Here is a 25,453-nt window from a genome sequence, read left to right on the forward strand (position 1 = left end):
AGATATGTAGTTTTCACAGTTCAAGATAAAAATTAAGAAATTGGGTGGCTCTCAATCTGAATAAGTGGCAACTTTCAACACCCCCATAGCGCGAAAGGATTGCCGTATTGTGGACGATTAAATCCTCGTTATATTGACGATAATCCAGTTCTACCCGGTGACAGTATGGACGACCACACGTAGACCGATCAATAGTCCTTGCATATTTGATGACTTTGGCAGTATAAAACCCTCTTATCTTTGATGGTAGGCTATCGTATTATCCTCTAAAACCGCGAGTAAAATACGACGTAAAGTTTCTCCTTAATTTCGAAGAGAAAACTGGAAAATGAGAGTCTTCAAACACCATCCCTATGGGATTGACGTCAGTACTGTTAGGAAAATGCTAATCGGCAACTTCCGCAGCTGAAACCGTAAACGTGCTCAGGAATTTGACCATCTCACGCTCGTGTTCTTCGTTGTAACGATTAAAACGAGACGGTCTCTTGCCCTGAAACGAAACGAATTGAAAGAAGAAAACTCAGATAATATATCACTAAGGGGTTAAAGGTCAAATAAGTAAATAAACAGTGATAAAAGGGACTATGTAAATACTTGACCTTGACGAGAGTGGGATCCGAAACTAGAAATGAACGCACCCTTCAAGCCGATCACTCGCCAGTCATGTCAGTGTTACCTACGATCTGTAAGTGTGCGAAGTACTTCTCCGTTCCTGAGACCTCGCCATTGAAGGGAAACCTCAAACACCGGTGTGTTCTGGTTCGTAAATCTTTGCTTGTTCGTTAATAGATGATTAGGGATGTCAAACGCAACGCCTTTAACGTGAAATGTAGGTTACACGTGCTGGCCGTCTTATGAGACTGCAGTTCACCCACCTCTCATGCACTTGCGATCAAGACGCGTGCAAGTTCATTCGTTTTTTGTAACAATCCCGTTCTCGCTTCAAGTTTGCACTGGTGCAAAAAAGTCACTCATTTCCCAGTCATTCGGTGATTACTGATTCATTACGTAATTGCCTGTTAGGTAAGAAGTGATGAGGCCATTATTATGTAACGACCAAGCGATTGCAGTTTCTGCGAGGCTCAGAAACGTCGCATGTTCAGTGATTTTTAGATGCGTTGTGTACCTATATAGATATATATATATATGTATATATATGTATATGTGTATATATATATATATATATATATATATATATATATATATATATATATATATATATATATAGATATAGATATATATATATATATATAGTATATATATATATATAGATATATATATATACAATATATATATATAATATATATATATATGTATATATAATGTGTGTGTGTGTAATTCTAATAGCCACAATGCCCTCTTAAGTTCTTGAATTCTTCTGCGCTTTTTTGGATATGCTTGTAACTACGAAGCCGTACGATCCAAACGCAAGAAATTGAAGAGACTTTGATGACCAGTCGCAGGAAACGAACCCGCGTCACCATGACCACCTTGGCTTCATAGTTACAAGCATATCCAAAAAAGCGCCAAGAATTCGAGAAGTTAAGAGGGCATTGGGCTATTAGAATTACATATGTGTCTGGTAAAAGTGACCAGTAGATTCTACATTATATATATATATATATATATATATATATATATATATATATATATATATATATATATATATATATATATATATTATATATTCATAATTTAACTGCTGGTTTATGTTTGTACCCTGGTTGCAAAAAACTTACGGAGTATTAGACTACACACACCTACACAGAAGACACATTATCAGCGCGCAGAACACACTCTGTGGCATTTGGTTCCATCTTGCACTCTAATATAGTTCATTGATATCAAGGCATTTCTTTTGTAATATCCCTTTCACCCATCTCTCTGGAACTTCCTTAGGTCGTTCTCTGTTCCTTCCTCCTTGCATGCTCAGAATGTAGCCTACACTCTTCTGGCCAGCCCCTCCTTCTCCTCCATTCTTTCCACATAGCTAGACCATCTCTACATAAACTGATCCATGCATACACTAACTTCTTTGCCACTTCTGTCTCCAGATCTCTCCCAAGCAGTTCATTTCTACTGTTTCAGCCCTTTTTAAATATATGTAACATCCTCACTTCGATTCCATAAAGGAGAATTGACTCAAAACCTCTGTCTCACCCATTACTCCAGAACCTTTCCTTTATCCAATCTGCCATGCTGGTCAGCTGTGACCCTTTCCACAGTCTCTTCACTGTTTGCTTACTGCAGTTGTGACTTTCCTTTCTTCAACAGCCCTTTTTCCTTAACAGTCTTTTTTGTAAGCATTCTCTTCCTCACACTAGCTCATTCCACTCTTAGATCGTTCAATCCAAGACTCTCTCCAATCTTCTGTAGCCAAAATATTCAAAATACACATTCCATCATCCCAGGACTACTGCATTCAACCCTGACAGAATCTTTCCATAAGTATCTTTATCCTGAGATCCTGTTGCTCATTAGCATTCCTCTCTGCTTTTACTTCCATCTACAATTGTTCACTCTTCCGTTATTACAGGCTCACTCTCTCCTTTTTATTCTTTATTAACTGACTTGCTCTGTGTTTCCTCTTGAGTACATTACCAGCCTATACGAGTACATCTTGCAATCCATGAGGAGACGAAGCATTCTTATTATTTGCCCGATAGGGGTGTGTGTGTGTGTCTCATATGCCTTGTAGGGGGTATTTATCTCCTACAAAGGGGTATGCCATTCAGTAGGGTCCCCACTCATTTTTGTGGGGTCTGTCTGTGTATCACAAACCATTGGCGACTCCTAAAGAGGCAGTGTTCAGGTAGAGCTACTCATTACCTCTGTGGTATCAGTCTCTGGTACATAGACTGACATGATGTATGTGGTTCTATTAGTCTCAAGAGAATAATAGAACCACAATCACGGTTCTATTAGTCCATGAATGTGGACTATTCCACCATAAATGTGCTCTTCCTTCTCCAAGGGGTTCACAACCCTTTGCTAGGCTTATATCTGCCTTAAGATACAGTACATCATAATTCTAGGCCACTGGCACAGCATAGGGCAGCAGAGTCTAGGGAATATTGCTTGCTTTTTTATGTAATTATATGTATATATATATATATATATATATATATATATATATATATATATATATATATATATATATATATATATATATATATATATATATATTGTATATATATATACGTAGACAACCACAGTAAAGGTGAAAATCAAAGACCAGGTAGCAAAATTTTTAGTCGACAAATCTCTGCAGAAAGCTAGAAACATATTTTTACTCCAGTAACAATAGGGAGCCTTTTGTGAGAAGAGAAAATTTTGACACTCCATATGATGTAAATCTTTCTATTATTAAAAAAATTACTGAAAACTTTCAAGATAAATGTAGTTTACAAGAAAACAGGAACACTTCAGAATTTCATTGTTCGGAACTTCCCAAAACAAATGAGTGGCTGCATTTACACGATTCCTTGTGCTGGGTGTAGTCATAAATACCTAGGTCAAACTGGTAAAGAACTGGTTTGCCGTCTAAAAGAACATCGTTATGTAGTTCCAACAGGTCAATTGACAAGGGATTTATTTGTACACGTGAATGATTTTAACCACTGTATAGACTGGAAAAATTCATCTGAGATAATTTTTTGTAACCGTGTTGTTAAAAGAAATATCATTGAATCTGACTTTATTAAGCATTTTAACCATTAACGTATGAATCTTAGTTCAGATCTTTTTAAATTAGATAGTTACCTTGTTCATAAAATTTAGCAACAGCCTGTTCCACTAACTGCAGTTTCAGTCGTAAGCATTTCTAAAATATTTTTACCTATTGTTTGGTAGTGACAATTTATTTTCTTCAAACTGCTGATTACATACAGTAATGATGTATTGCTTGTTAATGGCTTAGATCTTTGGTTTGTGAAGTTTTCTTGTTTGTTTCTATTTATTTATTTTACTTTGTACCCCCGAAGAAGCGTACGCAATACACGAAAGCGCTTGGTACCTGGTCGTTGATTTTCACCTTTCATGTGGTTGTCTACATATATATATTTGTCACGCGCAGTTTGGTGACTTATTGCTTTTATATATTTTATATATATATATATATATATATATATATATATATATATATATATATATATATATATATATATAGTATGTATACATATATGTAATTCAAGTGAGGTATCCCAGATTCGAAACCTTGGCAGGAACGTGTGGATGGGCATTAATTAGCTGATAATAAACAATTATACTTTCATTAGTATAAGTAGTGAAACATGTACTTGGTAGTCAGTCAACTGTAAGGGGTCGCAACAACGATTAAAACGCGACATGATGCTAGTATCCTATCCCTTCAAAAAAATAAATAAATACCATTACAAAATTCATCATAATTGCCATGGAAAGTAGGAGCACTCATTATAATACAATGAATACCCTTTGTTGTTAAGTTATACCCCGGGTAAACTGAATTCAATATCAGTGGACTATGTGTGGCTTAGTATTAAATTTATAAATATGTATATGTGTGTGTATACATGTGTATATATGCATATATGAATAAGTAAATATACATATATATATATATATATATATATATATATATATATATATATATATATATATATATATATATGTATGTATGTATATATACATATATATTCTTCTTCGTTTTTTAACGTGCTTTTTTCATATATATATAGATATATGTGTATATCTGTATATATATTTATAAATTAAATATGTACATATGTGTGTGTATATATATACATATAAATATATATATAAAGAGAGAGAGAGAGAGAGAGAGAGAGAGAGAGAGAGAGAGAGAGAGAGAGAGAGAGGCATGAGGACGGAAAATGAGAATTTATTCTCGCAGCTAACTTTCCCCCAAAAAGCTATTTGTTCATGTTAACATCCCCTCTGCGCGGACATTAGAATTCAATCAGGGTTGGAGGAAACTGCAAAACAGGTGTAATGTTAAACCATTAAAAAAAAACACAATTACACAAACTTTCCTGAATCGTTTAGATTCTAGTGAAAGGTTCATTTCAAAGTCAATTGTTGTGATAATAAAATAAGTCTCGGAATTTACTGAAATGTTAAAACTCAGACCGAAGCTTTGTATTTGGCTACTTAAAATGCCAAGGTTAGTCTTGCACGCGCTACTGATACGTCACAGCCCAGTATTTTTGCTAAATGCTGATGGCTGGACACCTGACGTCACAATGCTTGAGCATTTGACCCACTTGGTATATTTGTGGAATGTCCCGCGCTCCGGAAAATAATAGACAGGTATTTATTGATATTAAACATTCCTTGTTTCATGGTCTAGTTCTCTTTGTTCGTCGGCGTTCGTTCAGGTTTGCTGAACTTTCCTTGAACATTTGTTCAGTTTGAACTGCTGAGTTTATTCAGTATACTTGAAATTTCTGGACGTTATTTATATATTGCCTTATCAAAATTTAAACTTTCTTAAGCATTTAGATCGGTATTGCAATTTTGAGTTCACTGCATGTAATCAATTTATTTTTCTGGAACTGAATTGAATTCCTTAGTTCATGCTGAAGAGTTGGGTTTTGTTCATAATTCGAATTTCGTTCAGTTTGTTCACCGAATTTGATCCTCCTATTAAAACCGTCTATTAAACCTCATTCCCGTGAATAACCGGTCTTGTTCCCGGCTACTGATTGATTACGTGATTATCTGGCGTTACAGCTCCCAGAACGCTTTGCTTAAATTATCATTTTTCGAATCTGTATTCATGAAACAATTCCTCCGAACTTTTTGTTCATTCTCCTGAACACTTGAATTTTGTTCATGTTCGAAATTCACCTTCTCGACTACTGTTTGAGCTGCTATCTGGCGTTGCAGTTATTACAACACTTTACATAAATTATTATTTTTCGTTTCCGTATTCATGAAACAATTCCTCAGAACTTTTTGTTCATTCACCTGAACACACGGATTTTGTTCATGTTAAAATTCACCCGTCTCGACTACTGATTGATTGAGTGATTATCTGGCGTTACAGCCATTAAAACCCTTTTACTCAAATTATTATTTTTCGCTTCTGTGGCATAATTCCTGAGAACTATTTGTTCATTCTCCTGAACACATGGATTTTGTTCATAATAAAATTCACATTCCTCGACTACTGATTGATTGATTATCTGGCGTTGCAGCAATTAAAACCCTTTTACTTAAATTATTATTTTTCGCTTCTGTGACATAATTCCCCAAACTTTTGTTCATTCTCCTGAACACACGGATTTTGTTCATGGTCGAACTCACTACTCGAGTTTGTTCCCCAGCAATGACGCCTGGTAGTGGAACCTATTTTTGGAACAATGACACAGTGGTATTTGCTGCCGTCGATCGATAGGTTTTAGTGTGATACTAAATATATGATCAGATCTCAAGTTCCAGGGCATATTTTTGGAGCCCCTTGGCGTGGTGTAGGGGGGGGGGAGTGCAGTCAGGGGTTGCACTGTAGGCATTACTAAAGCTTCTTTGCAGCATACTCCGTCCCCTACCTGCAACCCCTTTCATTCCTTTTACTGTACCTCCATTCATAGTCACTGCTATCTCACTGTCCACCCTCTCCTACAATTGTTGCATAGTGCAACTGCAAGGTTTTCTTCCTGTTACATATTTGCAAACCTACCTGATCTCAGTTTCCCTTCCAGCGTTGAATGACCTCATAGGTCCCAGCGCTTGGCCTTTGGCCCAAATTCTATATTCCGTTCCATTCCATAGTTTTGGAGAGCAGATATCTCAGGGTTCTGAATATGAATTTGAGATTTAATAAATTCATACAATCAAAAGGGATGTATTTCATTTATTTGTGTATTCACAGTTAAGATTTTGACAGTCTAAAGTTTATATAAAATAGTTAATTTTTGGGATCATGTATCAAGGATCATGTATCAAAGGTCGTATTCAGATTCAAGTTTCTGAAATAGTTAATTTTTCGGGTCATGTATCAAAAATTATATTCAGATTCAAGTTTCTGAAAGTAGTTAATTTTTCGGGTCGTGTATCAAAGGTCGTATTCAGATTCAAGTTTCTTAAAGTAGTTAATTTTTCGGGTCATGTATCAAAAATTATATTCAGATTTAAGTTTCTGAAAGTAGTTAATTTTTCGGGTCATGTATCAAAAATTATTTTCAGATTTAAGTTTCTGAAAGTAGTTAATTTTTCGGGTCATGTATCAAAAATTATATTCAGATTCAAGTTTCTGAAATAGTTAATTTTTCGGGTCATGTATCAAAGGCCGTATTCAGAATCAAGTTTCTGAAATAGTTAATTTTTCGGGTCATGTATCAAAAATTGTATTCAGTTTCAAGTTTCTGAAATAGTTAATTTTTCGGATCATGTATCAAAAATTATATTCAGATTCAAGTTTCTGAAATAGTTAATTTTTCTGGTCATGTATCAAAAATAGTATTTGGAATCAAGTTTCTGAAAATAGTTAATTTTTCGGATCATGTATCAAAAATAGTATTTGGAATCAAGTTTCTGAAAATAGTTAATTTTTGCGGATCATGTATCAAAGGTTGTATTCGGAATAAAGTTTCTAAGTAGAAAATTGATAGGGAATGTAGATTTTTTTCGGATCATGCATCCAAGGGTGTTCATTTAAAAGTTTGATAAATCCAGACACTTAGAAAATGGTAGATTTTAATAAATATATATCCAGATACATAAATTTAAGTCCTGGTAGATTCAATAAAGATCGGATGCCAGTGCACCTCACGGGGTGGACTGTAGGCATTACTAGAGGTTCTTTGCAGCGTCCCTTGGGCCCCTAGTTGCAACCCCTTTCATTCCTTTTACTGTACCTCCGTTCATATTATCTATCTTCCATCTTGCTATCCACCCTCTCCTAACAAATGATTCATAGTGCAGCTGCGAGGTTTACCTCCTGTTACACCTTTCTAACCTTTTACTATCAATTTCCTTTCCAGCGCTGAATGACCTCATAGGTCCCAGTGCTTGGCCTTTGGCCTAAACTCTATGTTCCATTCCATTCCATTCCATAACCCGGTAGGAAGGTGCCGCTTAAAGTGTGCTTTGTAGGGAACACTGTTGATGATACTGAAGGTTACTAGCAGCGTCCTTTCTCAAAAGAAAGATGAATTGGTTTCTGTCGTATAATAATAATAATAATAATAATAATAATAATAATAATAATAATAATAATAATAAAATTTATTGTAATAGGAAATACATTTTCACATGAATCTAGTGCATAATTTTAGTTGCGCGATTGGGCTAGACTCTCTCTCTCTCTCTCTCTCTCTCTCTCTCTCTCTCTCTCTCTCTCTCTCTCTCTCTCTCTCTCTCTCTCTCTCTCTTCCATCAATTATCAATTTTAGCATATAAAGTTTGCAGTGCGACAGTGCCAGAATCTCTCTCTCTCTCTCTCTCTCTCTCTCTCTCTCTCTCTCTCTCTCTCTCTCTCTCTCTCTCTTTTAGCATGTGAAAGTTTGTAGTGCCGCTGGGCTGGGATCTCTCTCTCTCTCTCTCTCTCTCTCTCTCTCTCTCTCTCTCTCTCTCTCTCTCTCTCTCTCTCTCTCTCTCAATTGAGCATATAAATTTAGCAGTGCGACTGTGCCAGAATCTCTCTCTCTCTCTCTCTCTCTCTCTCTCTCTCTCTCTCTCTCTCTCTCTCTCCGTAACGCCCATCATTCTTTCCTTGTGTCTTCACGGTCACGTGACCATTTCAGCCATTTCAGAATTTGGAAACAATTGTCAGAATTTTGATTTCCTTCGAAGTCGAAGTTTTGCTGAAATCAGCGAATTGTGAGTCTGCAAACAGCACCCACATTTTCCTTTTTCCAATTTCTATTAAATTGAGCATATCTTGAATGCACCTCCCTTATATAAATTATATATAATATATATATATATATATATATATATATATATATATATATATATATATATATATATATATACATATGTATATATATATTTGATATATATATATATATATATATTTATTTTGCCCATATTTATTTTGCCCTGTAGGGGTACTGCCATCATCGCACCTTATGCACGGTGCACTGTAGGCATTATAGAGGTTCTTTGCTGCGTCACCTCTGGCCCTAGCTGCAACCCCTTTCGTTCCTTTTACTGTACCTCCGTTCATATTCTCATTCTTCCATCGTACTTTCCACCCTCTCCTAACAATTGATTCACAGTGCAACTGCGAGGTTTTCCTCCTGTTACACCTGTGAAACCTCTTATTCTCAACGTTCCTTTCAGCGCTGAATGACCTCATAGGTCCCAACGCTTGGTCTTCGGTCTAAATTCTTTATTCTATCTATCAATTAAAAAATATGCATATATATACTATATTTTCATTTGTTTATTTGTAACAAAGGTAATATAATGAACCGCACATTTAGAATGCTAAGTGTGTCGTTTTCCAACGCCAGGTTTCACACTATCCAGTTTGGTAGGAGTTTTACCTTGGCTACGACTAAAATGTGGATTAGTCTTCCTAGTGCAGGTGTGGAATCTCTTGAGCTGCAAATGTTTAAGCAAATTCTTTCCTGCTTTCTGCTGTCGCTGTCTGACGTCTCCTGAATTTCAGGTGTGTCGGTTTTTATGGTCTATTTCCTCGCGCTGATTTATTTATCACCTTTTCCTATAGCTTGTATTTCCCTCATATTTATATCTTGATCACCTTCTCCTGTAACTTGTCCTCCTCTCTCTCTCTCTCTCTCTCTCTCTCTCTCTCTCTCTCTCTCTCTCTCTCTCTCTCTTTGCAGCAAAGGCTGGTTTGCCTCTGGAGCCCATTTTGGGGTTATGTAAGTCTGTTGACTCTGTCCATAAGGGTTTTCAGCTGAAGAATTCGAGAAAGAAGGAAAGAAAAGACTGCACGTCGTCCAGTCCGGGCCCAGATCCTCACACCGCTGCCCCTTACTCAAACTATATATATATATATATGTATATATATATATATATATATATATATATATATATATATATATATATATATATATATATATATGTATTGTATGTATGTATGTATGTATATACATAATATATATATACACATACATACATAATACATACACTTCACGCTTGCAATACCTTCTTCACCCAGCTGGTTAAAATCTCCCAACGCAAAATCCCAAGACAAAACACGACTGCGTCAAGCACTGACCTTATCCGTCGAGTGCCCGAGCAACCACTTCCCAGAATAATCGTCCGGTGCCGAATAAATGTTTTCGTTAACGACTTTGGTCCTCCGCCAAATTCGTGGAGGGAGAAAGAGAGCAGTGTGTTTTCCTTTTGTGAAATATAACAAAGAGTGATTTATCGCCAGCGCAGCTCACGAAAGTTGGAGGGATTAAGTACCTTCGATGAGTGAATGGTACATGCAAACAAAACATTGCTTTCAAGCACGCGCGAATTCTTGGAAGATACGTTTTCTTTTGTGTGCAGTAGGCAGGGCAAAAGCATATTCATTGTTTAGGTTTTCAAGATACGTCATTTATCTAAGTTTGCGTATTTTTATACGTCTTTATATGTTAACCTTTCTATCTAGTCAGTGTGACGCGAAGAGTACTTTTTATTCCATAAATACGTACACACAGTCATACACGCTATATATATATGTGTGTATATATATATATATATATATATATATATATATATATATATATATATATATATATATATATATATATATATATATATATATATATATATATATATATATATATATATATATATATATATATATATTTATCAAATCAACTGGTCACTTTTTAACTTCTGAATTCTTCGAGCTTTTGGATACGCTTGACACTTCAAAGCCTTTGGCTATTACAAAATATATATATATATATATATATATATATATATATATATATATATATATATATATATATATATGTGTGTGTGTATATGTGTGTATATATGTGTATAGGTATATGAATTTTTATCACATCTCCATGATTTATATACAATCATTAAACTACAAATGTCGATTAATATCCAATTCACGCTTAATGATTATTATATAAATATATATATACATATATATTTATACATATAGATAGATATACCTTCATGAATACTATTAATAGATATACCTTCTTTAATAAAATACAAATACTTAACTATCCATCATCAACTTACTACAATCTACATTAATTAACATGAATAAGGCATGAATGAGAGCATAAATCAACAACTGTTTGAAATAACTCAAAAACGTCACTATTGCAGACTGCTGCCGAGGCATGGCGGAAGAAGCCGAGGTCAGCAGCGCCATCTCGGAACAAGATGTAACGTCGTCGCCTCTCAGGAAGGAACGAGTGACCAGGTGTCCCTCCATACTTCTTGTTGGCAAATGCCTGATCCGCGAAACGGGTAACGCCGCGACTTTGAACAGGCTAAGGTGAGAGAGTGAATCGAATTTTAGTCCGAGATAAGATGGTTTAACATGATTTTTTTTTTTTTTTCTAGAATTAAGAGATTTTACTGTGTCTGTATTTACAAATCGACAGTGTTATGTTGAGTTAAATATGCCCATAAGAACATTTTTTACTAAATAAAGCCATATTTTTCGATTGGCAAACTTGAGTCATCCTGATTATGATAACAAATTTTTTGTTAATTGAAATGTATGGATATATTGTCGTTTAAATAGTGTTGTATAAGCCTTATTAATGGTAATGGGATATAAATTCATGTAAATGTATAATATGTATACATACACATATATATGTATATATATATATATATATATAATATAAAATATATATATATATATATATATATATATATATATATATATATATATATATATATATATATATATATATATATATATAATTTCATAATTCCTAATGCATTCTCTCCCGGACTTATTCATTCATAAACCCAGTCGTCTGAATGATATATAACAAATCAATTATTCTCTTGCCAGTTCAGATATTTTTCATAATTCCTAAAACAGATTCTCCCTTCCTTATTCAGTCATAAACTTATTCATCTGAATGATGTTCATATGCATTCATTCATCACTTTTTTATAACCATTTATTTTCTTCCCAATTCAGCCATTTTTTTTATTAATTCCGTCATTCACTAGATTCCATGTATTGAGACTCTTAACCCATTCTCAAAAGACCTTATTTTCTGTTGGTTTCAATGAAGAAACAAAAAAATGCGCCTTAGTTTCTTAGGCGCTGTCGAGTTTTCTGTACGGCGTATAATCAAGGCCACCGGAAATAATCTATATTTCAGTGGCCTCAGTGTAATGATGTATGAGCCGCGGCCCATGAATCTTTAACCACGGGCTGGTGGTTGCCTTTCGTATATCGTTGCCAGATGCACGATTATGGCTAACTTTAACCTTAAATGAAATAAAAACTACAGAGGCTAGAGGGCTGCAATTTGGTATGTTTGATGATTGGAGGGTGGATGATCAACATACCAATTTTCAGCCCTCTAGCCTCAGTAGTTTTTAGGATATGAGGGCGAACAGAAAAAGTGCGGACGGACAGACAAAGCCGGCACAATAGTTTTCTTTTCAGAAGTCTAAAATTTGTATATCTGGGTTGCAGGAGAATATAGAGTGGGGAAATGTTTTAAGTATTTATTGTACTTGTTTTTTGTTTTTTAATTCTGTAGGATTCGTTTACTATTGTTTTTGGGGGTGTATCCTAATGAAGTAAATAATAATAATAGTAAAATAATAATAATAATAATAATAATAATTATTATTATTATTATTTGTTTTATACTTTCATTATCATTATTACTTTCATTATGTACAGATATACTTTCATTATCATCGACAATAATAATAATAATAATAATAATAATAATAATAATAATAATAATAATAATTATTATTATTATTATTATTATTATTATTAGATCATCTTCACAATTATTGTTTATTAAATACAAAATCCACATTTATTATTATTTGTAAATTATTATTAAATTATTATTATTATTATTATTATTAGTCATTTGTTTCTACATTCATTATCATCGACCTTTCATAATTCTGGTCATTAGAATTACTACAGATACGTTCATTCATTTTTGCACTATCATCATTATTATTATTATTATTATTATTATTAACGGTCATCACGGTGACCTCTGACCTTTCAAGGTCACACGTGGAGAGCGGGGGTTACGACTGCGTCATGATTGACCCGGAAGACCCCAGGGAACAGGAGGTGACCCAGGAGAGTCTCCGTGACCTCATTCAAGGTCGAAACGTGGTGTCAGCCGTAGGCCTACACCTGTACCGAAGTGCCTCCATCTTGCTTGCTTGTAAGGTAGGCCAGTTTTGGGATGCCAGTTTTGGGATGCATGCAAATGTATATATATATATATATATATATATAATATATTCTTATATTATATATATATATATATATATATTATATTATAATATACATCACGAACGAACCCAGGTCTTTCAGTTGAAAAATTTGACCAGACAGTATATATATATGCTGAATTTCAACCAGGCCGGTCTTTCACAAAGTCATTAAAAGTCATAAAAGAAGTTGGAACCTAAGTACCACTGGGTTCGATCCTGATGTGAGTCAGAAATCTAGTTTTTGGGATCATGCAAATGTATCTATTCTTGATTGTGTGTTGATTATTTCTATATAATACATATATAATATATATATATATATATATATATATGACATCAGGTTATATATATATATATGTATAAATGTGTGTCTTTCAATTTTGTGTGTGTGTCATAAAAGTGTTGTGTGTGTGTGTGTGTGTGTGTGTGTATGCATATATATATATATATATATATATATATATATACACGTATTGTGTGTTGACAATATATGATTATATAATTATATAATTCCTTTTCAAATTATCTTATACAGTTAACCTTGTATTATGCTTCAACACAAACATACCCATTCTTATAATTACACATGCGTAAACAATAGGTAATCACACAGTGTAATTGTTTTCAGTCAAAGTGTCTTATACAGTCAACTTTGTGCTTGGTTTTAAATAAAAACAAAATTGTTAGTTCGTAATAACTAATAACTATAATCTTTACTCTTTTTACTTGTCAACATAATCTGTACGATTATTGGTACTTAACATATTCAGTGACTTGAGATAGTTCTGTCGATTTTTAAGGTGTAGTGTACATTTTGAGAATGTTAGGTCTTCAAAGATAGTTTGTTGTAATAATTTTTCTCTTTGATTTGTACTTACATTGGAGGATTGACGGTCCTTGCTTCTATATAAAATAAAATACTGAAAAGGTTAATGTTTTTTATGTATTTTTTCATAAATTAATAATAATAATAATAAAGATATGTTCATCACCGTACACTATATTGAACTTTATGAAATCAAATCAAATTCACCATCGTATTTTTGTATAAAACAAGTAAAAAATGCGCCCAAGTTTCTTCGACGCAATCGAGTTTTCTGTACAAAGTAATAGTCAAGGCCACCGAAAATAGATCTATCTTTCGGTATAATGCTGTATGAGGCGGGGCCCATGAAACTCTCAGCCGGCCGTGGTGGCCTGTCCTGTATCGTTGCCAGAAGCGTGATTATGGCTAACTTTAACATGAAGTAAAATCAAAACTATTGAGGCTAGAGGGCTGCAGTTTGGTATGTTTGATGACTGGAGGGTGGATGATCAACATACCAGTTTGCAGCCCTCTAGCTTCAGTAGTTTTTAAGATGTGAGGGTGGACAGAAAAAATGTTGGCGGACAGACAAAGCAGTCACAATAGTTTACTTTTCAGAAAACTAAAAAAAAAAAGTATATGAAGACAGTTTTCTAAATTTATTTCACTTGATTTATTCTTAATAATAATTACGATAGCAGTAATATAAAACATAGACGTTTACATATCAATCCCCCATTACGCTGTCGATGAGTAAAAAGCTTAATAATTCTTCTGTCCTCAGGAACTGGGCGTTCCTTACATCTGCTACTTCGGCGGAACTGACATGAACGAAGGAGTGAAATCGCCCGAAAAACGAGAAATCATGACAGAGGTCGTCTTCGGCGCTCGCCATCTCATCGCCTTCACCGAAGCCATGAAGGAAATAGCTCTGGCAGTGTGGGTGGGTATTCGTGTAATGGAGATGGCTACAGTGTTGAAGTGTGGGTCAGTAATCTCGTAGGGGAGATGGCTACAATAAAAAAAAGTTTGGGTTAGTAATCTTGTAGGAGAGATGGCTACAATGAAAGAGTTTGGGTCAGTAATCTCGTAGGGGAGATGGCTATCATGTTAAAGTTAAAGTAATCTTATAGGGGGGATGGCTACAATGAAAACATTTGGGTCAGTAATCTTGTAGGTGAGATGGCTACAATGAAAAGTTTGGGTTAGTAATCTTGTAGGTGAGATGGCTACAATGAAAAAGTTTGGGTTAGTAATCTCGTAGGGGAGATGGCTAACATGTTAAAGTTTGGGTTAGTAATCTTGTAGGAGAGATGGCTACAATGAAAAGATTTGGGTTAGTAACCTTGTAGGAGAGATGGCTACAATGAAAAGGTTTGGGTTAGTAATCTTGTAGGAGAGATGGCTACAATGAAAAAGTCTGGGTCAGTAATCTTGTAGGAGAGATGGCTACAATGAAAAAGTTTGGGTCAGTAATCTTGTAGGAGAGATGGCTACAATGAAAAAGTTTGGGTCAGTAATCTTGTAGGAGAGATGGCTACAATGAAAAAGTTTTGGTTAGTAATCTTGTAGGTGAGATGGCTACAATGAAAAGGTTTGGGTTAGTAATCTTGTAGGAGAGATGGCTACAATGAAAAAGTTTTGGTTAGTAATCTTGTAGGAGAGATGGCTACAATGAAAAGGTTTGGGTCAGTAATCTTGTAGGAGAGATGGCCACAATGGAAAAGTTTGGTTCAGTAATCTTGTAGGTGAGATGGCTACAATGAAAAAGTTTGGATCAGTAATCTTGTAGGACAGATGGCTACAATGAAAAGGTTTGGGTTAGTAATCTTGTAGGAGAGATGGCTACAATGAAAAAGTTTTGGTCAGTAATCTTGTAGGAGAGATGGCTACAATGAAAAAGTTTGGGTTAGTAATCTCGTTGGGGAGATGGCTACAATGAAATGATTTGAGTTAGTAATCTTGTAGGGGAAATGGCTACAATAAGAAAGTTTTGGTTAGTAATTTTGTAGGTGAGATGGCTACAATGAAAAGGTTTGGATTGGTAATCTTGTAGGGAGATGGCTACAATGAAAAGTTTGGTTCAGTAATCTTGTAGGAGAGATGGCTACAATGAAAAGTTTGGGATCAGTAATCTTGTAGGAGAGATGGCTACAATGAAAAGGTTTTGGGTTAGTAATCTTGTAGGAGAGATGAAAAAGGTTTGGTTACAATCTAAAAGTTTTGGTCAGTAATCTTGTAGGAAAGATGGCTACAATGAAAAAGTTTTGGTCAGTAATCTCATAGGAGAGATGGCTAACATTATAGTTTGGGTCAGTAATCTTGTAGGTGAGATGGCCACAATAAAAAAGTTTGGGTCAGTAATGTTGTAGGAAAGATGGCTACAATGAAACCGTTTGGGTCAGTAATCTCATAGGAGAGATGGCTAATGGTATAGTTTCGGTCAGTAACCTTGTAGGAGAGATGGCCACAATGAAAAAGTTTTGGTTAGTAATCTTGTAGGTGAGATGGCTACACTGTTGAGGTGTAATAATCTTGTAGGTGAGATGGCCACAATTCAAAAGTTTCGGTTAGTAATCTTGTATTTGAGATGGCTACACTGTTGAGATGTAGTAATCTTGTAGGTGAGATGGCTACAATGAAAAAGTTTCGGTTAGTAATCTTATAGGTGGGATGGATACAATGAAAAAGTTTCGGTTAGTAATCTTGTAGGTGAGATGGCTACACTGTTGAAGTGTTGGTAGGTATTCATAGAACAGAAATGACAACATTGCTTAAGTTTGGGTTGTAATGTTCACATGTTTAAGAGCTGGTGTTTTTATGAAGTGCTGATAAATATTTAGTAAAACTTACAAAGCATGAAAATGAAGTGTATTTAGCTTTCGAAGATTATTTTGAGAAGGAGAGGAGATAGATGACCCATTCGAAAGATAAATAAATTCCATTATCGTGCTTTGTGGGTTTTATTAAATCTTGTAGACAGGGGAATGTGTATTTTATAATGTTGGTAAACATACTTCTATAAAGACTGACCACGTATTTGCAAGACAAGGGTCGTTTCTTTATTTGTATGGGCACAATTTTGAGAGAGATTGCTTCCAGGTTGAAATATTGACAGTAGGGAATTCTTTGTTGGTGTGGCGTTACATATTTGTGGGGGTAGAGACTGCTTCCATGATTGAATGTGTGCATGATCGACTCTCTTCTTGAATTGCTGATACACATCCAGTACTTGTTTTAATAAAGACAGTTCTTTTGTGGTAGGGAGATGGATCCTTTGATGCAATTTAAGTAGGCATCTGATGTGCTTGCCTGTGAAGGGGAACTATGTCTTTGTTGGAATCTGATCTGTTGCTTTTGTGGGTAGGTATGTTTTGAAGAGATGGTTCTTACGGTGAAGCTCTTGTCAGTATTGTGGACAGAATTATTCACCTGTTGATGTGTGGGCTAAGTGTTTGTGGGTAGGTATTTGTAAAGCATAGTTGCTCACCTGTAGGTAATGGTGGATGTTATGTTCAAGTTGAGGCGGTAAGTGATGATTTGGTTGCTGTGGAATTGAGGTTTTCTGCTTTCAGTTAATCGTTTTTTTATTGTATAAACATATTTCCAATTTATTATCTGAAGACTGCGTGTATTGACGCAATTATTTGGAATATTTGTCGCAACAATAAATAGTAAAGATTAACTGTTTAATTTCACAAAAAATTGTTCAAATATTGTTTATGTCTAGTTAAAAGTTTATTTTGGTAGAGTGGGAATGCTAACTGCATTTTAGAATATTTCCTCCCATGTTAGTAATTATAGCTAATCAATGTAATCAATTCGAAGTTGAAATTACAAATTATTTGGAACTTACTCTGTCAAATTACCTCGTACTTAAATGTCATTCGTACGGTCTTTCATTCATTTATGTTCTCTATTTCAGCCATTCCTGAAAGAAGACGCAATCAGGGTCGTCCCCCAGGCCATTACGGTGAATCCCAATACGGAATTCGACTTCGAACTGTACATTAGTTCTCTCAGCTCCCATAAAAACGAAAAAGAGGACCTGGATAGTGAGGCATCGAAGCGCCCCGAGAATAACAATAGTTACTCCTATAATGAGACCATAGAAAACGAAGAGGATTCCGAAAGAAAACAGGAAATTAATGATAGACTCTTACAAAAAGACGAATCCGTTGAATCCTTGCCTTCTAGTACCGCTTCTCGTTGCCCCTCCTGCAAATCCTTTCGATCCTTCAGGATGGAAGACTTTCGAAAGCCGCTGCCGCAGAAGTACTGTCCTCTGGTCGTTCTTGTCGCTGGGCTGAGGCCGGTGAAGGTGAGTTAGATTCCTCTCAGTTGTACCGTCCTAATAAGTGTGGTATAACGATTACGTAATAAAAAACCAGTCACCAAGAAAATTCTCTCTCTCTCTAAAATTCAATTCATATCAAATATGTTTGTTAAGTATAAACAATATAAAGTTTAGGTAGCCACACTTAAACATACGTCTTTTAGCTTTATTGTAAGCCAGCGTTTTTCAAACTGTGGGTCGCGAGATAAATATAATGGGTCGCGACAAAAAAAGGAAAAAAAAAAAAGCAAGTGGGTGAAAAGTGCAGAATATAAACAACTCTAAATGTTGCACAGCATTCATAAATCATCGCTAGTTTTACCGATTTCTCCCATGAAAGGCAGGCTTTACCAGTCAAAACGTAAGAATGCAAATTATTATGAATTTATTATGTATATACGTAAAGGATGTTATTGCAGTTGAAATAACTGCAAGGTTTTGTCCAACTATCAAACAAGTTTGTTAAATTTTAATAACTAGTTGCCATCAACAACTCAGGCAATCGATAAACTCTCTCTCTCTCTCTCGTCTTGAATCGTTAATCATTAAACAAGTTGTCAACAGTTTCATTTACGTAACACAATTTTTATATTTTTCTTATTAGTCTCAGGACTAGGAATAGTGGTAGGCCTGCCAGCCTACAAACAGAACGGTAGTAATGGTTGAGAATGTAACAGATTGGGTTGCCCCTTCCTTTCCTTTCCACTCATTTCACTTCTTTTTCTTATCCCATTTCTACCCTGTTAGTAAAGAAACTTACTTTCTAATATATACTCTATTATTATTATTATTATTATTATTATTATTATTATTATTATTATTATTATTATTATTATTATTATTATTATTATTATTGTTGTTGTTGCTAAGAAATTCACAGTCTCGAGAAAAACAATGTGTAATAAAAATCCACAATTGTATAGTAAATATATTACTATGTAAAATAAACGAAGACTTTCGAACACCCGAACGGTGTTCCTTATCAGTATTAACGTTAAAATGCAGAGAGAGAGAGAGAGAGAGAGAGAGAGAGAGAGAGAGAGAGAGAGAGAGAGAGAGAGAGAGAGGGTAGTTTTCTTATGAAGAGCTTTTAAAAATGGGAGGCGGGACGAGACGATAACAGCCCATCACGGAAGTGCTGGTTCGGGTGTTGTTATGTTATTCCAAATTCAACAGGCAGTTGCGCCAACCTCCTCCATCTTCGAACTTTTGATGGTGCGTCCCTCCATGCTGAACAGGCCGAGATAGAGAAATATGAGACTAAAATGAAAAGTAATGAAAAATAGATTCCTGAAACATATGTTAGCTTGACGTGGTTTATAACGAGCTCATTGGGTCCACTGAGAAGTGAGTATGGTGTCATTACACATGTATGAGAGAAAGAGGCGAATGAGGTCACAGGAGAGAAAGTAGTTGGGTGGACCCACTTGTTGGTTTAACAGCTAATTGTGTTGTTTAATAGTAAAGGGTACCCCATGCGGTGCACTGTAGGCATTACTTACTGTTCTTTGCAGCGTGCCTTCGGTCCCTAGCTGCAACCCTTTTTGTTCCTTTTACTGTACCTCCTTTCGTATTTTCTTTCTTCCATCTTACTTTCCACCCTCTCCTAACAATTGATTCATAGTGCAACTGCTTTGAGGTTTTCCTCCTGTTACGCCTTTCAAACCTTTTTACTGTCAGTTTCCGTTTCAGCGCTGAATGACCTCATAGGTCCCAGTGCTTGGCCTTTGGCAGTTTCTGTTTGGATTAGAATACAACAAGTTTAGACATTTCTAGCTAACATTCGTTCATACAGTAAGTGAACTAATGTGTGATGATTTGTCCTCGAGTAACTGAAATTTTTCATTATTAACTGAAATAACTTAGTAATGTATGTTTTTAATGATTTACTGAAATACTTTGATACCTGTTAACACTTCTCTTTTCCTCGGTCTTGTGGTGGTTAACGACACTAGATTGCCAATCCTATCGGCCTTCCTCTTAAAATGAGTTATTTATCCATTATGTCTGTGGAAACGGTTCTGTTCCTCATTGGACGGGTTGGTATCGTTATCGGCTAGCATTCTTCTGGGCCCGCGTTCGATTCTCTGACCGGCCAATGAAGAATTAGAGAAATTTATTTCTGGTGATAAAAAGTCATTTCTCGGTATAATGTGGTTCGGATTCCACAATAAGCTGTAGGTCCCGTTGCTAGGTAACCAATTTGTTCTTAGCCACGTAAAATAAATCTAATCCTTCGGGCCAGCCCTAGGAGAACTGTTAATCAGCTCAGTGGTCTGGTTAAAGTAAGGTGTACTTAACTTTGTGCCAAAGAATATTATTGCAACCGAAAAAAAATATTGAAACGAAGAATAATAATATGTAATATTACTTTCTCTGATCTTAAATGGGAAAATGAAGTCCGCATTAGTATATATGTATATTGCTACATACAGGAAGCTTTCGCCAACTTGATCAGTTGGCCTCTTCAGCCTGAATAAACATAGAAATAATAATACATTTAGGACAACGCCTTTGAAAAATGGAAAACGCCTTGTTATTCTTTCAGGTAACTCCAGAACTGCTCAAAAGTCTATTAGCAATTCTCCGGGAGCGTCGTGGCACAGTAGAGGCTGACATATTGGTCGTTCGTCTTACTGGTTGTTGGGTCTCCAAAACTGGTGAATTTGGTGGTTCTTCGTTGTCCCAGAAATTGCTGTTGCTGTTAAGAATAATAATCTTAAAAGGTTTTAGCTAAACATATGCAATTGTAGTGTATGATAGCATTTAGTCATTAAATGACCGTTATGCATCACTTTGACTGTCACTATATAGGCATCGGTTGTAACAATGATTATAACCTTTCAATCTGTAAACTCACTGTCTCAGTAGCTTGCAACAAAATTTTTAAAACAAAAGCTGTTTTCATTTATTTGCTCAGACTTCGAAATCACGAGCACCAGTTCTTTCAAGAAGTGAAAAACTAAGCTAAAAAATCTGATTATCTGAAGACGAAAATTGATAATTGGAAGAAGAAATTAACTGTGATTCTTCCATCCCCTAGTACATTTTAGGCATTACTAAAAGGTGTATTCCGCGCCCCTTCGCTGAAAATCCACTTTTTAGTCTTTTACTTTACCTCCATTCCCGCTTTTCATTTCAGTTGTGCTGTCTGACTTCTCTAACTGTTATATTTAGTGCAACTATGGAGTGCCCTCTCATTTTCACATTGAGATCTTTGTATTTCATCTCATTTATTTTCTGGGACGCTTTATCTTGCTGTCCAACTACTCTAACTCCCTCTGTTCACTGTCTCAAGAAACTCTAAATAGCAGTAAGTGCCCCAGTGTTTGGCTTTATGGCCTAAATTTCATGATTCACTTCATAAAGTATTTCCCGTTTTTAGTTTTCTGAAAAAAAACTGTTGTGCCGGCTTTGTCTGTCCGTCCGCACTTTTTCTGTCCGCCCTCAGATCTTAAAAACTACTGAGGCTAGAGGGCTGCAAATTGGTATGTTGATCATCCTCTCTCCAATCATCAAACATACCTAATTGCAGCCCTCTAGACTCAGTAATCTTTATGTCATTTAAGGTTAAAGTTAGCCACAATCGTGCTTCTGGCAACGGAACAACACAGGCCACCACGGCCGGCTGAGAGTTTCATGAGCCGCGGTTCATACAGCATTATACCGAGACCACCTGAAGATAGATCTATTTTCGGTGGCCTTGATTATGCGCTGTACAGAAAACTCGATTTCGCCAAAGAAACTTCGGCGCATTTTTTACTTGTTTAAAGTGGGAAGAAGATCAATTTGAAGTTTAAAAGGATGCAGCTACAGAGTGGTTAGTATAAAAAGAAACTCGAGTGTCTTCTCAGGCCTCGTTGTGACCTATTATAGCTTGCGCCAAACCCTGTAGAATAGGTTGCGCCATTTTCTTGATAGTTTGTCATTGCGAAGGAACAGCCTTATTTCTAGAAATAGTAGTAATAACAGCTTGTCTGAAGATATTTTGAACGCAGAGGCAGTCGGCACTGACAACTTAATTTCCTTAGTCCTTACCTACTCCAGACCATAAGAGAGAGAGAGAGAGAGAGAGAGAGAGAGAGAGAGTTCAAGCATAGAAGGTTGTCTTGTACATTTATGAGGTGCGTTTTTATGAAGATAAGTCTCAAAAATGCCTTGAAAGTAGCTTACTAAGTTCTTAGAGATTTTAGTTTAAAAAGGTTAGGTATGACAGTAATTAGAAGGATAATACCTATAAGGACAGGCTAATGAGAGAGAGAGAGAGAGAGAGAGAGAGAGAGAGAGAGAGAGAGAGAGAGAGACTTCAGGTACAAAACACAATTAACGCCACAAACCGACCGGATGTTTATCACGAAAGACCCGATCCTGACAAACAAAGACTCAAGGTAATTCTGATAATGAATTACATTACGAAAGTATGCTACGTGCACTGAATAAAATTATGATACGTGTACTGAATAAAAAGGTTGGCGGTAATTTTTGGAATTTTAAGACCAGCTCACACCTAGGGTCATTTCAGGTTTAGTTATAAATATGCATATGTACACATCCGCAAGGTGGTACGAAGATGGGCACGTATTACGCGAAAGCGCTTCCTAATCGCCTTTTGTTTCATAATCGAGATTTTGACTGTTATGGAAATGTATCTTTCGGTTTAGTTCAATCAAAATTGTTTCAAATCTACTTCATACGACTTCGCTTTTTGCAAAAATACATTTTGAAGTCTAAAAATATCGTTGTTTCCAACATGTTTCAAACACGAGATTCTCTTTCTTAGGAAAATACATCTTGGAATCTAGATGTGACATTGTTTCCAACATGTTTCAAACACGAGATTCTCTTTCTTAGTATAAGACATCTCCTTGGAATCTAGATGTGACATTGTTACCAACATGTTTCAGATACGAGATTCTCTTTCTTAGGAAAATACATCTTGGAATCTAGATGTGACAATGTTCCCAACATGTTTCAAACACGAAATCCTCTTTCTTAGTAAAATAAAATACATCTTGGAATCTAGATGTGACATTGTTACCAACATGTTTCAAACACGAAATCCTCTTTCTTAGGAAAATACATCTTGGAATCTAGATATGATATTGTTCCCAACATGTTTCAAATACATCCTGAATCTAGATTCATTTTTCCATTAGTAAAAATACATCTTGATATTCTCTTTCTTATGAAAATACATCTGGGAATCTAGATGTGACATTGTTTCCAACATGTTTCAAACACGAGATTCTCTTTCTTATGAAAATACATCTTGGAATCTAGATGTGACAATGTTTCCAACATGTTTCAAACACGAGATTCTCTTTCTTAGAATCTAGATGAAGAGTGTGACAATGTTGCCAACATGTTTCAAACACGAGACCCTCTTAGTAAAATGTTTCCAACATGTTTCAAACACGAATCTTAGAAAATACATCTTAGAATCTAGATGTGACATTGTTTCCAACATGTTTCAAACACGAAATTCTCTTCCTTAGGAAAATACATCTTGGAATCTAGATGTGACATTGTTTCCAACATGTTTCAAACACGAGATTCTCTTTCTTAGTAAAATGCATCTTAGAATCTAGATGTGACAATGTTGCCAACATGTTTCAAACACGAGACTCTCTTAGTAAAATACATCTTGGAATCCAGATGTGACATTGTTTCCGACATGTTTCAAACACGAGATTCTCTTTCTTAGTATAATACATCTTGGAATCTAGATATGTCATTGTTTCACACATGTTTTAAACGTGACTTTGCCGTTTCAACAGGACGTCCTGTACGTGGCAGACTGCTGGAGTCAGTGGCAACAGGACAGAGGAGGCGAAGGATGTCTCCTAATCATTGGTCCAGTTTTAGATGCTCATTATGCCAAGGACGTCAAGACACGTGTTTCTAGGTCAGTAATTATCGTTATTTTTAAAGGTCTTACGTCACTATAACATTCCTTTCAAGTATGCAAAGTTATTTGGAGTTATCCTTGAACGAAGTAGATGCAGAGTTGGTGTTGATGTGGGTCTTGTGAAGGGGATTTGCGGTAAAAAAAAAAAAAAATGGGGTACTGCAAGGGGATATTATTTCACCTTCGCTGTTTGTCCTTCTGGTATGAAAAGATGAAAATGAAGTTAATGGAGGAATAATGTAACAAAATAAAGGAGTAATGTATGTATGTATATGTATCTTACACACACATATATATATATATATATATATATATATATATATATATATATATATATATATATATATATATATATATATATACACACACACACACACACACACACACACACACACACGTCAATTGAGTCTCATTTTAACACACTTTCGACCTATTTTATTATTATAATAACAAAAAGCGATACAATTTCCTTGCCTCGAGTTGATGCATTTCTCAGATAGACAGAAACGTTCAGACGCAATTTGGTCGAAAACGGAGTTACAGCGTGAAATACCTCTGTCAGTGACGGGAAAGATCGCTAGCATTATTCGCTGCCATCATGGGAATGTTGCACTAAAATTCCAAATGCTTCGGCGACTTCATGAATTTGCCTGAAGCATTTTGAATTTCCTTCAGTAATTGTACTGTTATTGTTATGGATGTTATTAATATATGTAGCAGTAGTGTTATTATTGATGTAAATTACCTTTCTCTTTGTCTTTATTAACCTTTGAAGGAAGAATTTGGTGCATTTTTTGAACTTCTGGTATTTCCTGAGTAGTCCACGAAAATGGCCTTCAGGGTTCATGGTAAAGGACAGCATCAATCCGTAAAGGCATATCCTTTACAAGAACTATTTTTGAATTGATTATGAACTTTTATCTAGTAAGTTCATGGTCCCCTTTTATCTCTGACTCTATTAATCTTCTCTTTTTTATTTTTCAGGTTACACGGTGTGCTCGTAGCTGATAAGGTGGAC

At 35.4% G+C, this 25,453-nt stretch overlaps 1 protein-coding gene across 1 annotated transcript in view; it reads left to right on the forward strand.

Moving 5' to 3' along the window:
• The first annotated feature begins 460 nt into the window (after positions 1-460).
• Positions 461-25,453, forward strand: part of LOC136830298 (glycosyltransferase 1 domain-containing protein 1-like) — a 46,131-nt gene continuing 21,138 nt past the window's right edge. The window contains exons 1-7 of the mRNA XM_067089700.1: positions 461-759; positions 11,266-11,437; positions 13,171-13,339; positions 14,976-15,134; positions 18,117-18,512; positions 24,305-24,432; positions 25,420-25,453. The exon at positions 25,420-25,453 is cut by the window's right edge and continues 100 nt beyond it. Coding sequence (XP_066945801.1) covers positions 11,280-11,437; positions 13,171-13,339; positions 14,976-15,134; positions 18,117-18,512; positions 24,305-24,432; positions 25,420-25,453 — 1,044 coding nt within the window. The 5' untranslated portion in view covers positions 461-759; positions 11,266-11,279. The remainder of the gene's footprint in view (positions 760-11,265; positions 11,438-13,170; positions 13,340-14,975; positions 15,135-18,116; positions 18,513-24,304; positions 24,433-25,419) is intronic.

Source organism: Macrobrachium rosenbergii, chromosome 46, assembly GCF_040412425.1.
Source record: "Macrobrachium rosenbergii isolate ZJJX-2024 chromosome 46, ASM4041242v1, whole genome shotgun sequence".
Classification (NCBI taxonomy): Eukaryota; Metazoa; Arthropoda; class Malacostraca; order Decapoda; family Palaemonidae; genus Macrobrachium; species Macrobrachium rosenbergii.